The sequence below is a fragment of the Brassica napus genome, chromosome A5 (genome assembly GCF_020379485.1).
Source record: "Brassica napus cultivar Da-Ae chromosome A5, Da-Ae, whole genome shotgun sequence".
NCBI classification, from domain to species: Eukaryota; Viridiplantae; Streptophyta; class Magnoliopsida; order Brassicales; family Brassicaceae; genus Brassica; species Brassica napus.
In genome coordinates, this window is record NC_063438.1 from 4,506,640 (window position 1) to 4,523,254 (window position 16,615).

Here is a 16,615-nt window from a genome sequence, read left to right on the forward strand (position 1 = left end):
TGCAGTTGCTAGACCAGATGTTGATACGACAAAGAGATGGCATTCGAGGCTAGGTCACATGGGGTTAAAATGCATGAATGAATTAGTCAAAGGTGGCTATCTTGATGGAAAAGAAGTGCATACGCTTGATTTTTGTGAAGAATGTGTTCTCGGAAAAGCACAGAAGCAGAGTTTTCAGGAAGGAAAGCACACGTCTAAAGGGCCATTAGAGTACATCCATTCAGACTTGTGGGGTTCACCAAGTGTTGAAGAGAGTCTTGCGGGCTGTAAATACTTCATAACATTCATTGATGACTATTCAAGAAAGGTTTGGATTAATTTCCTAAGATCTAAGGATGAAGCATTTCAAAGTTTCAAAGAGTGGAAGCAACTTGTTGAGAATCAAACCGGTAAGCGTGTAAAATGTTTAAGGACAGACAATGGTTTGGAATTCTGCAACAAGGCTTTTGATGGATTGTGCAAGAGCTCAGGGATTAAACGTCATAACACTTGTTCCTATACTCCTCAGCAAAACGGAGTAGCAGAGAGAATGAACAGAACGATTATGAACAAGGTTCGAAGCATGTTAGCTGAGACAGGGTTTGGAAAACAGTTTTGGGCAGAAACGGCATCGACGGCAGTATATCTTATTAATCGATCTCCAACATCGTCATTGAGTTTCAAGATTCCAGAAGAAGTTTGGTCAGGAAAGAAAGTGGTTTTTGATCATCTTAAAAGGTTTGGTTGTGAAGCGTATGTTCATGTGGTTCAAGATAAAGTGAGTCCAAGAGCTTTAAAGGGTTACTTCGTAGGATATCCCCAAGGCGTAAAAGGCTACAGAGTGTGGTTACCAGAGGATGGTAAGTGTACAATTAGCAGAAATGTTATCTTCCATGAAGATAAGGTGTTTAAAGATTCTGTTGAAAAGAGCCTTGAGAAGTCTACAAGAGAAAGGAAGGGAAAGAAAGTTTCCTTTAGCTTTGACAAAACCTTTGAGGATTCTAGTTCAGGTGGAGCTCTGTCAGAAGTAAATGAAGCTCCCAGTTCAGAGTCAGAAGAAGAAAATTCAGAATCTGAAACAGAGGAACAGAATGAAACAGAGGATACGCCAGGGGAAACTTCTACAGAGAACTTGAGTGATTATGTTTTGGCTCGAGATAGAGCTAAGAGAACCATAAAGAATCGTCAATGTACGAAGAGGGGGGAGATTATGTTGTTGCTTATGCGTTGATGTGTGCAAAAGACGTTGACATACAAGAACCCAAGACTGTGGCGGAAGCAATAAGAGGTAAGCACTGGATACATTGGAAGAAAGCTATGCAAGAGGAAATTGATTCTTTGGCTAAGAACAATACATGGTTGGTTGTTGATAAACCAGGAAGGAAGAAAATTGTTGGTTGTAAGTGGATATTCAAGTACAAGGAGGGGATTCCGGGAGTGGAACCACCCAGGTTCAAAGCTCGTTTAGTGGCTAAAGGCTTTACTCAGATAGAGGGTATTGATTACAACGAAATTTTCTCTCCAGTGGTAAAGCATGTGTCAATACGGCTGTTGTTGTCAGTGGTTGTTAACTATGACATGGAACTAGAACAGCTAGATGTAAAGACAGCTTTTTTACATGGAACTCTAGATGAGGAAATCTACATGAGTCAGCCTGAAGGATTCATCAGGAAAGGAGATGAGTCGAAAGTGTGTTTGCTCAAGAAATCTTTGTATGGTTTGAAACAGTCTCCTAGACAGTGGAATCAAAGGTTTGATGAGTTTATGAAGAGACAAGGATACACTCAGAGTATTCATGATCCGTGTGTCTATTTCAAAGGAAAGACCTTAGAAGAGAAAGTGTTCTTACTGCTCTACGTGGATGATATGCTAGTGGCATCAAAAGATATGAAGAAGATTCAGAAGTTGAAGGAAAGCTTAAAATCTGAATTTGAAATGAAAGATTTGGGAAGAGCTACTCGTATCTTGGGGATGGACATCATACGTGACAGAAAGAATGGGGTTCTAAAGCTTTCGCAAGAAAAATATTTGAAACAAGTACTGAAAAGTTTCAATATGCAGGGAGCAAAACCAGTTGTTACACCAGTAAGTTCCCAGCATAAATTGAGAAAGTTAACTGATGCAGAGATCAAGGAAGAAGCTAACTACATGGACAAGATTCCGTATGCTAGTGCTGTTGGAAGCCTAATGTATGCAATGATTGGTTCTCGACCTGATTTAGGATTTGCTATTTGTCTGATCAGCAGATACATGTCTCAACCAGGAAGAGCTCACTGGGATGCAGTCAGATGGGTTTTCAAGTACTTAACAGGAGCGTTGAATATGTGTCTAACATTCACTAAGCAAGAAGTGTTTGAAATTGTTGGCTACAGCGATTCAGATTACAATTCAGACTTGGATGCAGAAGATCAGTTTCAGCCTATTTTTTTCAAGTTGGGGGGAATACTATCAGTTGGCGAGCCACACTGCAGTCTGTAGTTGCGTTATCAACCACAGAAGCTGAGTATATGGCTCTCACTGAAGCAGCTAAGGAAGGTAAATGGTTGATGATGATTTGCGGTGAATTGGGGTTCAATTTTAAGAGTTACAAGCTATACTGTGATGCACAGAGTGCTATATGTCTAGCTAAAAATGCAGTTCATCATGGCAGAACGAAGCATATGGATACTAAGTACCATTTCATTCGAGACAAGGTCCACGAGGGTTCTGTTAACCTAATCAAGGTGCATACTACCCTAAATGCAGCTGATTTCTTGACTAAGTGTTTACCTGGTCCGGCTTTTCAGAAGTGTCTGGAGTTGGCCAAAGTCCTCGCCTGATAGGTTGAGGTGGAGCTCGGGGTAGCTTTGTCGGTTGAGTTACCTCGAAGATAAAGAAGAAACAGGGGTCAGCTAAAAACGAATCGACTTCAACTCGTGTGGTGAAGTACGAGTAGAAAAAAAAAAAAGGGGGAAGCAAAGAAGGCGTCTTACACATGCATACAGAAGATCTGATGGAGATTCAAGTTCTTCGTGTGAGGGGTGTATGGAGAGTCGGAGCTTGGTTCCTTGAAATTTTCTGTCAATAATCTGAAAGGGTTAAGATGGAGGATAAGGTTTTCACGGGTTTATGTGGAAAAGGAAGAAGAAGGTAGAGCGGGATTTAGGTCTACATGTTTCTAAGTCTCGGCGGTAAAAGTTGAGGCGTTTGACTGGTTTAAGTCAAAGAGAAGAGGACTGGAGATGGATCATCAGGAAACTGATTGGTTTCGGTGGAGCTTTTCAGCAAAGGTGAAAGGGGCTAGGGTTTCGTATCGCAGGAGAGAGGTGGAGCTTCAGACAGGAGAACCGACAAAGGTGGAGTTTGTGAGTGTTTGTCGTCTCATCCAAGCTGGTTTTAGAACTTGGGCCTGTGTCGAGGCCCATCAGCTACACCTGCAAGGAAAAGGTTCAGAGCCCATTAGCAGAAACGACACAGTTTCCTTTAATGAGGATATGTTATCGTCATCATCATCATCGAGCAGAGGAGAGTTTGTTACAGAGGCTAACGAACTAGAGAAACAGAATCAGAGAAAGAAAGAGACTTATCTCGGCGACGATCGCGACGGAGACGGTGGAGAGCTGCTCGCGATCTAGCCAAAGGAGTATCTGATTACCGGTGGTGTATTTCAGAGGTTATCTTTGCACTTGTCACTCGGTGAGATCCGTTTACTTGTGTAGAAAGAAACCGAGTCTTTGTATTGATTCTGAGCTAGTGATTGCTTGAGAGTTTTGATCTCTCCCCAGACAGTAGGCAACGAAGTCTGGGTAAACAATTCTCGTGTTGATTGCGTTTTACTTTTCTCGATCAAACTGAAGTAGAGATACAACGCGAACCAACTTCTCAGTCGAAATCGTATAGATATAATCAAGATAAAACACTAACAATGTAGATAGACTTATTTTCATAAATCTTTTTTTTAATTAGGAATCTAGTGGGGATTATAATTTCCTGTATTTATCCTAAATTTTAATTAGGATAAATTAATGTCATGTAACTATGCGTTCGTGTATTTAGTAGCTAGCTTGTATATATAATTCATTCCGTAGCCATCTCTACAGCAAATCAGTGGTTTCATCCATGACGAATTAGCAATAGCTAAGTCTTTTTGCCAAGGCTAAGTATTTGCTATCGCGTATCTTTGGTAATTTCCTATAGGTTGATGTTAACCTGACGTAATCATAGCGTCTTTAAGTGGGAACTTCTCTTAATCATAAAAAAGTCTACCTAAATCAAAGAAGACCTGCATGACTATTTATAAAATATGCTCTTCTTCTGCGTTAACCTTAGCACACTTCTAAAATCTGTTGAATGTTTCAATCAGAGCAACATGTTATAATTTTATACAAAAGAAAATCAATAAATATATGTTTTAATTTGATAGGGATTGAAAATGACGACATATCAATTTTCAAGACTAGGCATAGTTTTCAAGACTAGGCATACTAACACATGCTTAAAATGGCATGTTGCAAGCAGTCAATGTGAGCCGGTTATAAAATGTTTGCTACATGTTTTTCTTTTTCAGAATTATGATTTCAACTTCTGAGCATTGATTATGATACATCCTATTTTACTCTAAACCCTACTAATATCTATGTCTTTTCATGATCCTTACACGTACTCAGAGTATACCCAGTCGAGAGGGTTAATGTCCTCTTGAATTCCCGGATACTTTATTCCAATAACTGCGAGGCGGATCAGACCATGATGGCGGTAGCCCTCAAGACAATAGAAATGACAGAGACAATGTTATTAGTCCAGTTGTGGGACGCAATGGTGACAACCCGAGAGAGGACCGAAGCCCCATTGATGATGATTACCAGCCTAACCGTGCTTCCCCTAGAGGAAGTAAGTCACCTTGACTCTAATAGCTCACCGCCTCAGGTTGCAGGCACTCCAGCATGTTGTAATATTTGATTGTTTTGGATCTTTTTAGTTCATGTTAAACATATGTTTATAAGACATCATGGTTTGGTTTTCAATTTCAGACAATTGGCAAATGTTGTTGAAAGTATAAGGATGATTAAAACTTCAACTTGAGAAGACATGAGTTTGTAACTGGTAAGCTTTAGTGAAGAAAGATGGCCAACAAAGATACGTACACATAATGCTACTAACCGTGGCTGCTCCAACAATCATGTTCATGACAACTATCTGTAGCTGAATAGCTTCAAGAGGCGACGCTCCGCCCATTATCATACCGGTCATTGCTCCTGGTAGAGAGATCAAACCAACGGTTTTGCAACTATCCAAAACAGGTGATAGAGATGTAACCAAAGCTCTCTTCACCTGCTGCAGCGTCGCTTGTCGTGGTGTTGCTCCTAGTGCCAAAGCCGTCTCCACCTATGGGTTTTTGACACATCAATTAAGCCAGAAACTTGGTTAGATTAAGTTTGGTAAAAGCAACGTTCTAAAAATTGGTCATAGCAGAAACAATTTTCTTAGAATCTGATTTATGCAATTCAAATCGATTTAAAGTATTATAAATCGACCAAAAACAATCTAATCTGTCTAAATCAAACCAAATTAGTCTAAAACTCTTAAATCAAGCAATAATGTTCGTTAAATCCCCAAAATTGTCTATTTTTTATATATCTAATTTTTATGATTCGTCAAAACTATTTTATAATATAATTTTTTTGGTCAAAATAGTGTAACTTAAAAAATTAAAATATATAATATAAATGTAAAATATATAAAATAATTTAATAATTTGTTAACAATTAGACTAATTAGACTCTGCCTAGACCTCGAACAATCAGCATAGTTGATAATCCTCTACAAAGCTCCTAATAACAGTCTAAAATTTTTTGAACTTGGTTGGTTAATTTGGTAAAACGTAAAAGTAAAACATGTTACCAGGTTAAGTTGCATCTTGATGTCATCTCGTAGCTGTTTCATTGTAATTCCGATGACCGTCATGGCGTTCCCAACCATCATCCCCGCCACAGGGATCATATACCTCGGAGTGAAAGGAAAGACGTTGAGGACAACGAGCAGGAACATCGTTATACCTGTTCCGGCGAGGATAGAAACCCCGGCCACGTACTTTCCACGTGGAACGTGCTTGGCACGCTGTCCGGCGGTGTAACCAGCGACAAAGACCATGAAGAGATAAGCGAGGATGATCCAGCCTGCGTTTTCTTGGTTAAAGATGAACTGAAGAACGAACCCGATAACGGAGAGCTGAAGAAACGCTCTGAAAACAGAGTAAATCATTTCTCCTTCCAAAGAGAGGTTCTGTGAGTAGGAGAGAGCCACGGCTAGAAGCACCACGGCGAGTGCTGCCGCGGGCTTCACCATGTTTTTGAGATACTCGATCAGCCATTCGTAGTCCTTGAGGAAAGTTGCTACCCAGTCTAGATCCATGTCTCTCTCTCTCGCTCTTTTCTTCTTCTTTTGTCGTTTTGGTAGTGGTGGAGAGGTGGGAATAATAGTGGACAACAAGTTACAAAGGAGTGGAAAAAGCAGACACTTTCCACTCATCTTTTAATACATCGACTCATGTAGTCATGTGTTGGATTCGGTCACTTTAGTTGAAGATATCTTTGCTTCTGCATTATCAGATAAATAATTTAAAATTCGATGTTTATTCAATGCTTCTCAATATTTAAGAAACCGCTAGACTTAACTAGAGTTTTGATCGTTTTTTGTACATCTAAACAGATTTTTTTCAAAGTTATTTCGTTTAAGTTCAATTTGCCGACCATGTGAACTAGACCGTCTAGAACGATTTTCAAACACTGAAAATTCCAGTGAGCAGTTAACAGTAAATAGCTAAAATATGAAGAAAATAATGTAACAAAAACGAATAGAATATAAAATAGAACAAGTTCAATTGCTGCCTACAATAAATAATACAGTTGATATGTTTCTCTATTTAAAAAAGTTAACTGATTACGTGTTAAGCAAGAACTAGTGATGGATTGGTCAAACAGCTTTTGCATTGCAGAGAAGATGACTTTTAAAAACGACTGTGATCCAAACATGAATTAAATAAAATATCAATTGTGCACACTCATACTTCGAAGTTAAATTATAAACCAAAAAAGTTATTGTAAGAGTGACTCCACTTTCCATTATTTTATTTTATTTTACAACTCGTGGGTGCATTTTACCACACTATACAGCTATATTCATTTGATTTCGTCTTGATTTTTTTTTAACGCTGGTTTGTGATTCAAATAAAGAGTTTGAGGGACTCAAACGAGTATCCCTTAGTACAAGGTAGGGTAATACAAACCCCATGAACAAGGAAAAAAACCAAAGATGATACCAGTAGGCATCTTGCCGTAAAGAAAAAGAAAAGGCCCTAAGCGAACCATTAGGTAGAGGGCAGATTGGAGAGAAGGAAATCACGAGGCCGCTTCAGCTGTTAAAAGAGTGTGAAGCCACGCAGGACCGTTGGAAGCAACATACGATTGGTACCGTCGGCCCGTTGTCACTGAAGCAGCTATTGCACCTGCAGCCGAATTGCACTCAAGGCTTGTGTGATGAATACTCCACCCCTCGATGGCCTGCAAATTATACATAATAGCAGATACAAGGTGGTGGAAGTGATTGAAGTGGTGCGGATTCAGCAGGATTTGTCTCAACTCAGTAGAGGAGGACTCAAAGGCGACGTGATGTTGACGAAGATCCCGCATGCTTTCAACTGCCCACAGCGTAGAATAAAGATCAGCTTCCTCTTTGGACCGTAGACCAGAGTAGGCTCTTCTGCTATGGAGAGTGGTAAAACCCTTGTAATCCCTCAATATCCACGAGACCCCGCTTGGGTTGAAAGAGTTACTCCAAGAAGAGCCTATGTTACATTTGAAAGAGCCTTGTGGGGGTTTGCGCCATTTGTTGTTAACCATCACCTCCTCTGAATCGGGTACTATGTTTTGAGCTTGTCGCCATAGCTCTGCCTCCTCGTAAGCCTGTGCCACTATATTATGTGGATTAACATGGATGTTTTTGAAGACCAGAGAGTTCCTTGCCTTCCAAACTTGCCACATAATCCATGGAAAGACTTGTCGTATGCGATCGTCAGAGTTATGGTTTTTTGACAGAGTGATGAGATGGATCAAGTTGAGGAATACCGAGTTCCGCGAGAAGCCTACTTGAGGCAATGGTATGTTGGCCAACTCCCAAGCCTGATGGGACATATTGCATGTGAACAAAGCATGGCAGATGGTTTCACTGGCTTGACCGCATCTCTGACAAGTGTTGTTGATTGGGATTCCTCGGGTCTGCAGACGCTCTTTTACTGCTAAAGCTCCAGACATGGCCCTCCATAAGAAGTGCTTAAGTTTAGGAGGAGCCTTGACCTTCCATAAGTCACTCCAAAGCTTCTTTTCAATTGGTGGTATAGTCCGGCCTCCTTGTGCATTTAGTTCCAAGATTGCTTCAGTCAATCTATAGCCACTTTGCGTAGAATAAGCTCCATGCTCGGTGAATCCCCACCGGTAATCATCTTCTTGTGAGATCTTTGGCTTTAGAACGAGTACTCGAGCTGCATCCTCATCAGTAAATGTCTGAAGCACCAGATTCCTATTCCACCTGTCTGAGCCAGAAATGAGTAAGTCGGCCACCTTTAAAGTGAGATCAATAACACTATCTGCTCTGTACATCGGTGGGCGAGGCACAGTGTCAATGATCCAGTTTTCAACCCACACATTTGTTTGCTCTCCATTCCCTATGTAGCGACAAAGACCCTGTTTCAACAGTTCTCTCCCCTGGAGAATGCTACGCCAAGCAAAAGAGGGGCGTGTACCAGTGCCACACTCAAGGAAAGAGCTACGAGAGAAGTACCTTCCTTGCAAAACTTTAGCCACAAGAGAGTCAGGTTGGCTCCATATCCTCCAAGCCTGTTTACCGAGTAGAGCCTGATTGAATCTCCCAATGTCGTGAAATCCCATACCTCCTATATTTTTCGGTTTGCACAATTTTTCCCAAGCAACCCAAGGAATCCTACGTTTCTTGTCACCACTACTCCACCAAAATTCCGCAACTGCGCTTGTAATTCTGGCACATAACTCCTTGGGAAGCAAGAAAACAGACATGGCATAGATGGGAAGAGCCATAGCCACTGATTTGATCAAAACTTCTTTGGCTCCCATCGATAATGTTTTAGAGTACCATCCTTGCAGTCTGCCTTCGAGTTTTTCTTTTATGAAGTTTAGCAGATCACGTTTGGAACCTTTGAAAACCTCAGGCAGACCCAGATAGGTGCCTTCACCACCTTCCTTGTGAATCCCAAGCGTATTTTTGATCTCTTCTTTTCTTGGTTCAGGTATTTTTGATCCAAATATAATCGATGACTTCGAAGTATTAATAACCTGACCAGAAGCGCTGCCGTAGGTCTGAAGACACCTCAATATCTCTTCGCTTTCCATCAAGTCTGCTCTACACTATCGTATAGTTATAGAGGTACACCTCAATATCTCTTCGCTTTCCATCAATATCTCTTCGCTTTCCATCAAGTCTGCTCTAAATTAATTCAAAGTCTTTTCGTATAGTTATAGAGGTACAGTTGAAAACGTCAAAAGTAAAAAAGTTGCCGATGTGTGCAAAAGAAAAAATCTATTGTATAATTATCGACTTATCTGTTAGGCGTTGTATTAGAGGAACTCCATGTGATCTACAAGACAATGAAGAACATAAACAATCTCTACCATTCTACAGTTACTACCATCTTCAGCTTTAAACATGTAAACATCGTTATCAATCTCAATCCAACTACACCCTGGACTCGTCTTTAGCCCTTTATCTTTCATCGCTTTCCTCACCATCGCCGCCTCTTTATAGTACCTAACACTAGCGTAAAGATTAGCCAGCTGGACATGCGTGGCTGCACATTCAGGTTCAAGCATCAGCCGTTCCTCAGCAGCTCTGATTCCCATCCAGACATCTCCGTGGACACGGCAAGAGAACAGCAGAGATCCCCATATCACTGCGTTTGGTTCCATCGTCATGGTTTCGATCAGCTCTAATGCTTCTTGCAGCAGACCAAACCTCCCGAGAAGATCGATTAGACAAGAGTAATGGTTGAGTTGTGGTTTCAAGCCGCGTTCAGACATCGAATTGAAGAACTCTCTTCCTTCTTTTACCATACCAGCGTGTCTGCACGATGACAAGACTCCTAGATACGTGATAGCATCAGGCTTTGTCCCACTTTTGGGCATCACTACTTCGAAAAGCTCGATAGCTTGCGTCGCAAGTCCGTGCTGCGCGTAACCAGCAATCATAGAGTTCCAAGAGACGACATCTTTGTCTAAAAACTGGTCAAAGACACGGAAAGCATCCTTCAAGTCTCCGCATTTACAGTACATCGAGATGAGAGCGTTTGAGATATGGAGACAAGACTTGAAACCTGTCTTAAGCGTCTGGCAATGAACGCTTCTTCCTTGCCCTAACGCTCCGCTTCCAGTGCAAGCGTTCAAGAGAGCCGTGAAGGTGTAATCATTCGGTTGTTCAGAGGTTGAGTTTCTCATCTTTGAATAAAGATTCAAGCAGATATCCACACGCCACTCCTGCGCAAACCCTGAGATCATAGCCGTCCACGAAACCACATTCTTCTCAGGCATTTCAACGAACACTTTACGTGCATTATCTAACTCGCCAGAATCTCTATACAAAACGACTAAAGAGCTTCCTACGTACACATCTGAGGTAAACCCACTTTTTAACGCTAAGCAGTGAAACCCATAACCCGTTCGAAAGTCACGATCCGACCCGCAAGAGCTCAGGGCGGAAGACAAACCATAAGCATCGAAGCTACACTTGAGAACTGAAGAATCCTCGAGCAGAACTTCTTCCAGCACGCTTGAGACTCCATGTTTGGTTCTTGCGAGGCCAAGATCATCTCTGAGATGCTTCGAATCTGTTCGCAGAAAGTCCTTAACGAGTCCAAGATTGTTCTGGCGACTCGAAGCTTCATCTGGTTTCGAAGATATGATGTCTAGAACTCTGAGAGCGCGAGCTCGTCTCTCGACTTCACTTGCGTCGTTCGATATGACACGATTCAGTGAACGAACTCGAGAATGATATTTTCTCAGACAAGACATTAAACTCAACGAGTCTTGTCGATTCCGACACTTCACTTCACTTTGGATAAATAGATACTATTACATATGGGCCGTAAGCCCAATTTAAAAGCCCACTAAATTATCTCTTGTTGTGATGTCTATGACAAAATGACTTCTGTGACACTTGGTGAAGCTGTAATCGTATAACAATGGCTCCGATCAGTAACCATATCGTAATGGCGTGCATCGCTGAAAGAATAGTTAAACTGCGAAAAAATTAATTGGACTGCGAAAAAAATAAAATTCGCGGAATGATGGAATACATGTTAAACTGATCAAAATATTTATATGGTATTCACTTTGTTATAAAGAAAAACAAAATGTGAAAATAATTAAATTTATTTAAAATACTTTAGTTCTTATTATAAATATTTATCTTATCTTTTAATACGTTTTAATAATAGATTGACATTTTATAATACCACAAAACAATTTATAATATAACTTTATTTACAACATAACTATTTACCACTACAAAAAATTATTGCTATTTATTTAAAATTTTAAAATACTATAAGCGTATAATTTAATAATATGAAAATGTTGATTTTGTAAAATTTTCCATAATAATATACTAAAATTCACTTTTCCACCTAATGAAAATTCTTTTTATATTTTTGTCAGCAAAAATACAAACTTGCGTTTTTGCATTTTTTTTCATTCCGCAACTTTTTTTGATTGGTAAAATATTTGCAGAATTGCATTTGAAATGTGATTCCGCTATTCCGCAAAGTCACCGATCAAAATCAATATGGTATAGTAATTAATTTTCCTTTGGAATTAACGTCAAAGAAGATTAGGGATATGTTTATGTCATTAATTTAACAAATAGGATGATTCCTCTTGTTCACTCACATGAATATTTGTCAAATCATATAATATAGACAAAACCTTGCAGTAAAAAGTTGATTTTATACCTTTTTTCTTGAAAAGGTCTTCTTGATGTGAGTGATTACCACGCACGAGAACTGCAGATTTCTGTCTCTTTTAGTTATCCAAAACAACTAAGGTAACAAAAAGTCCAATCCCACATTGTCGTTTTGCTTACACACACACACACTGTCGTTTTGCTAACAATCAGAGTTATTTACTGTCCCTACATCACAGGAGGGTTTTAGGTTCATTTCAGTCCTCTCTCTGAAGTGAACGAATCTTATTATTGTTAGTTTGCCTTTTTGCAGTTGGTTGTGAGTTGAGCTTTATAAGCTTTAACCAATTAGGTTCTCGTTGTTGAATAAATAAAGAACCATATGACGATTGATCTGAGAACTGTGGAGTGTCTAAGAGGGAGACTACTTGCAGAGAGGCAAGTTTCAAGGTCTGCTAAAGAAGAAGCAGAGCTCATTACCAGAAGGGTAAACTTCTTGTTTAGGAAAATATCTTTTTCCCACCTTTTCTAGATCTGTATGATCAAGAACCATGAAATATTCACTCTTGTTACTCAAGTACAAAGAAAGATTCACTTGCTCTCTCTCTCTCTCTCTCTCTCTCTCTCTCTCTCTCTCTCTCTCTCTCTCTCTCTCTCTCTCTCTCTCTCTCTCTCTCTCTCTCTCTCTCTCTCTCTCTCTCTCTTCTTCATTAGTGTGATATAACATTAGACTTAATAAGAGGAGCTGTTTTCAGTATTTACTTTCGTTTTGAGTTTGGTTAAAAGCATGATTTCTTTTTGGTCAAACATGATTTTTGTTTTCAAATACTAATCTCTTGGAAACAGATGGAAGAGCTGGAGAAACATCTGAAAGAAGAGATCAGATTAAGAGAAAAAGCAGAGAAGAGACTAAAATTTCTGATTAAAAAGCTTGAGTTCATAAAAGGGTCAAACAGTTCTGAGAGTTCAGAGCAATCAAGTTCATCTGAAGCTTCTTGTTTGTCATCGGTTTCCACTTCAGCATCCAATGAAGAAGAAGTAGAAGAACAAGAAAGAAACTCATGGAAATGGATTTTTGGAGGAAGGAAAAGTATATCAAGCAACTGAAAATGTTGTCTCCAGGGTAAAAGAGTTAAATTCAAATGTCATAGTTGTTTCTTCTGGTGAAGTAAGTGTTATTGCTTCAGCGTCAAGTCAGGAAGGAGAATCACAGGCTGGTAATGATTTTTCTAAGGGCTCAGATACATCTTAAGATAGTTCCATATCTTTAAAACCAAGAAGTTCAGGACCGAAGCTAGTAGCATGTTATATGTTGTGTTTCATTTCAGTACAAGTGGTAGTTATCCTAATTATTATGAGTCAGCGGTGACATTATCAGCTGTAAACCTATTGGTTGTGACTTGCGATACTAAGCATTAGTATATCTAACTTACGAGTTTTATGAAATAATTTTTTGAAACATAACAAATGTGTTTAATGGACGACAACGAATGAAGTATATATCTAGCTTTCTTATAACACTAAATCAGGTTACAAATAGTGTGACAAAAGTACGTATAGCATGTCAGTACAGAAATTTGTAAATCCAAGCATTGTCGATAAGTATTGAAACACCCGCCCCTTCCCCATTTCCAACCGGGGTTCCTGGGTGCGGGGTTTAGGACACACATGTCTACTTTCCCGACATTTCCGTGTGTCCCGTTTCTGGTCCCATGAGTTTCAGGTGCGTTTCCTTTCTTACCGTCGATATTTCCACTTATAGTTCTGCAAAAAAAAGAGAGAGGAAAAGAGGAGTGAGTATGAATACTCAGTGAAACGATTCTAGACCAGTCTCTCCCATGAGCTTTTATACCGCTCAATGCGAAACGAGAACCGACTAGTCACTACACCCATTTCTTAACTAACTATTAAAGTTTCATTTCACAAAACAAACAGTGCAATGAACTCAGTCATCGCTCAATTCACACAATTCGGTTTATTATTTAAGACTCCATTCATCCTATAACTCTATGACCTACACAGCTCAAGCGGACCAACCCTCCCCTTTTCTTGCTGCGTTCCTGTGGAGCCGCCTGCCCTGGTACACTCGGCATCCGGTTCCCTTGGATGTAGTCTATACCCTTTGCAGTGTATTACGGCCCCTTCCCGCCAAGACTCGGCGTGACTCAATCTTACCGGCGCCTCTATTCTTAACCTGCCGTTTTTGAACGTTACGGCCGCCGCGTTTTCCCATACTCCCCACCAGTCCCTCGGTGGTTCGTATACCATTTCTATTCGTTTCCATACTCACCACCAGTTCCTCGGTGGTTCGTATTTCAATCACTTAACTTTTCCTTTTTCTTTTATTTCCTTTTCCCTTATCATTTCCTTTTCATTAAACCCTTAGACTCTTTATTACTTTCCTTTTTAGACGCCACCCGTTCTTGGTGTCACACTCAATCCATTTAACAATCATTCATAGTTATCCTACCATTCATCTAACAGACCGGTTAACAGTTCTCTTATTATCCTATGTTCATTTCTTTATAACCATCCTAGCTCTTAAACACAACCACAGATCTTCAACCAATCAAACAATCAATCAATCATCAACACACCAGTTTATTTAGAATCTTAAATCAGTACGAGAGTTATAATGCAATATGGTCTAACAACCTAACAACAACCAGGATCTACTCAATCCTAGATCCATATTCAACAATATAGAAGAACATGAAAGAGATCTGGGTAGAACACCTCACCTTAGCTTAGATCTGGTTCTGGATCTGAGATGAGAGGCGAGAGAAGTGAGAGTTGAGAACACGGACACCACACGACCACCACCACCACTCGCGGTTGCTCACGGCGAGGAGAGAGAGAGAGTCGTCCGAGAGAGAGAGAAAGAGTCGCGGCGAGGAGAGAGAGAGAGAAGAGCCGCGGCGAAGAGAGAAAGAGAAGAGGCGGCGCGGAAGAGAGAGACGACGGCTATGGCTTCTGATCTCTGGGAGTTCTCTGCAGGGCTTCGCTTCTAAGTTTCTGATGAGAGACTAGAAGGGTGGGAGCTTGCTTTTATAAGGGAGGCAAGAAAACCCTAGGGGTTTTAATCCTAATGGGCCGCAGAGCGGGCCTTTACCCAAATTTTTTTTGGGTTTGGGTTTTGGGTGTTACAATTCTCCCCCTGTTAATCGGAATTCGCCCCGAATTCCAATCTTCAGGCTTTAAACCTTAACATTCCAAAATCCAAAGGGAATTTTTCAAACACAAACAAGGGAAGCACACAAAAGATATCCTACTTGCTCAAGATCATTTAAAACCAACAATGAATTGAATAAATGAAATGGAGTAGGACTACAATAAATAGATAGGTCTCAAGGTATCGCCAAAATCCGCGAATACCCTTATAACAAGAAATGAGATGCTAAAACCAAGAAGAAAAACCATGTCCTACTCCTACTAGCTGACTCTGGAATCACAGCTAGCCACTTCGAACTGGAGACTTCTGCTCCCCTTCCGGCTTAGGACCAGCCACACGGCCACTCCCTGTCGACGACGCCGGCTCCTCTTCCCACTCTGAGTCCTCCGATGGATCCTCTTCCACCTCTACGTCCTCCTCAGAGCTCGAGATAGCGACGACCCGACGAGTAAGTGTCCATTCTGCCTCCATTGCCTGACCGGCCATCCGGTTCACCAAGGCGAATTCCCATGGTTCCAACACACCAATCAGCTTGCCCCGAATCTCCTCGCGGAGTCCTGCCTTATACCACCGGCACCAATCCTCCGCTGTCTTGGGCTTGCATCTTTTGGCTGACTCCAGGAATTCCTCTGTGTACTCCCGGACTGAGCGCGGTCCTTGCCTGGCCTGCGTCAATGTTCCACACCGACATATTCCGGTTATGCTCCTCAGACTCGTTGCATCAATGCTCGGAATTTTCCTTGGGCGTCCACGTTTCCTCGTTGGTACACTGTCTTCCATCCTGATCGGTCTCGGACCTTCCGTGGTCGGTCCCGTCTTCCTTGGTCGCCCTCGGCCCCTTGTGGGCGGTGTCATGTCAACTTCAGGTGAAAACTGGAAAGTCCCCTGACCCTGGTACAGTCGCCTGTACTCGGCTGCCCGCTGGAAATGGGGCATCAAAATCCGACGCCTCACGGTCGTCTCCTGAATGGGGGCGTTCGGCGGCTCCGCGAACACCATTTCCTCTTCGTCTGGGAAGAGTGCAGGTGGTAGGGCTTGCGGGCGTACGCCCTTGTCCCTTTTGGTCCATAGCGCATGCGTCTTTCTCCGAGCTCGTGATGCACTGGTGAAGACATCCTGCAGCGTAACAACAAGATCTGATCAGAACATAATAGTAGTCATGCATAGATGGTAGTTTTCAATCAATTCTCAAACTAGTGCAGCTTTAACATTCCATGAATAATATCCCCGTAGTGGTTCTTATCATCCCTTTTTGCCCCAAGATGATCCTTATTACTGTCAGCCTTTTTACCCCATGAAGATCCAATTTCCTTATCAGTATTTCGCATTTTGCTCCATGATGACCCTCCATCATCCTTTTTACCCCAAGATGATCCTCCATCATCCTTTTTACCCCAAGATGATCCTCAGCCTAGTCCCCACAATCTGAAATCGGTTTTCTCTCACTGTCTCGTCCGTCCGTCCCTTGCCCGCCCCGGTTTGCTCCTTCCTCGTCGGCGGGCCCAC

General features: G+C 41.2%; 3 protein-coding genes across 3 annotated transcripts; 1 reads left to right on the top strand and 2 right to left on the bottom strand.

The window, feature by feature from the left end:
* Positions 1–4,970: 4,970 nt before the first annotated feature.
* On the bottom strand, positions 4,971–7,151 carry LOC106423038 (protein ALUMINUM SENSITIVE 3-like). The gene is made up of 2 exons (XM_013863820.3): positions 5,860–7,151; positions 4,971–5,343 (listed from the first exon to the last, which is right to left on the bottom strand). Exons 1-2 carry the CDS (start codon positions 6,484–6,486, stop codon positions 5,032–5,034), a joined length of 939 nt encoding a protein of 312 aa, XP_013719274.2. The 5' UTR covers positions 6,487–7,151; the 3' UTR covers positions 4,971–5,031.
* Positions 7,152–9,547: 2,396 nt separating this feature from the next.
* LOC106423050 (pentatricopeptide repeat-containing protein At2g37320-like) lies at positions 9,548–11,625 on the bottom strand. Its single transcript, XM_013863830.3, has one exon. The coding sequence runs from the start codon at positions 11,046–11,048 to the stop codon at positions 9,603–9,605; it is 1,446 nt and encodes a 481-aa protein (XP_013719284.2). The 5' UTR covers positions 11,049–11,625; the 3' UTR covers positions 9,548–9,602.
* Positions 11,626–12,093: 468 nt separating this feature from the next.
* Positions 12,094–14,786, top strand: LOC106423060. Its single transcript, XM_048780557.1, is given in 3 exon segments — positions 12,094–12,424; positions 12,784–12,975; positions 12,977–14,786. Coding segments are annotated over 3 exon segments (510 nt in total). The 5' UTR covers positions 12,094–12,319; the 3' UTR covers positions 13,190–14,786.
* The last annotated feature ends 1,829 nt before the right edge of the window (positions 14,787–16,615 follow it).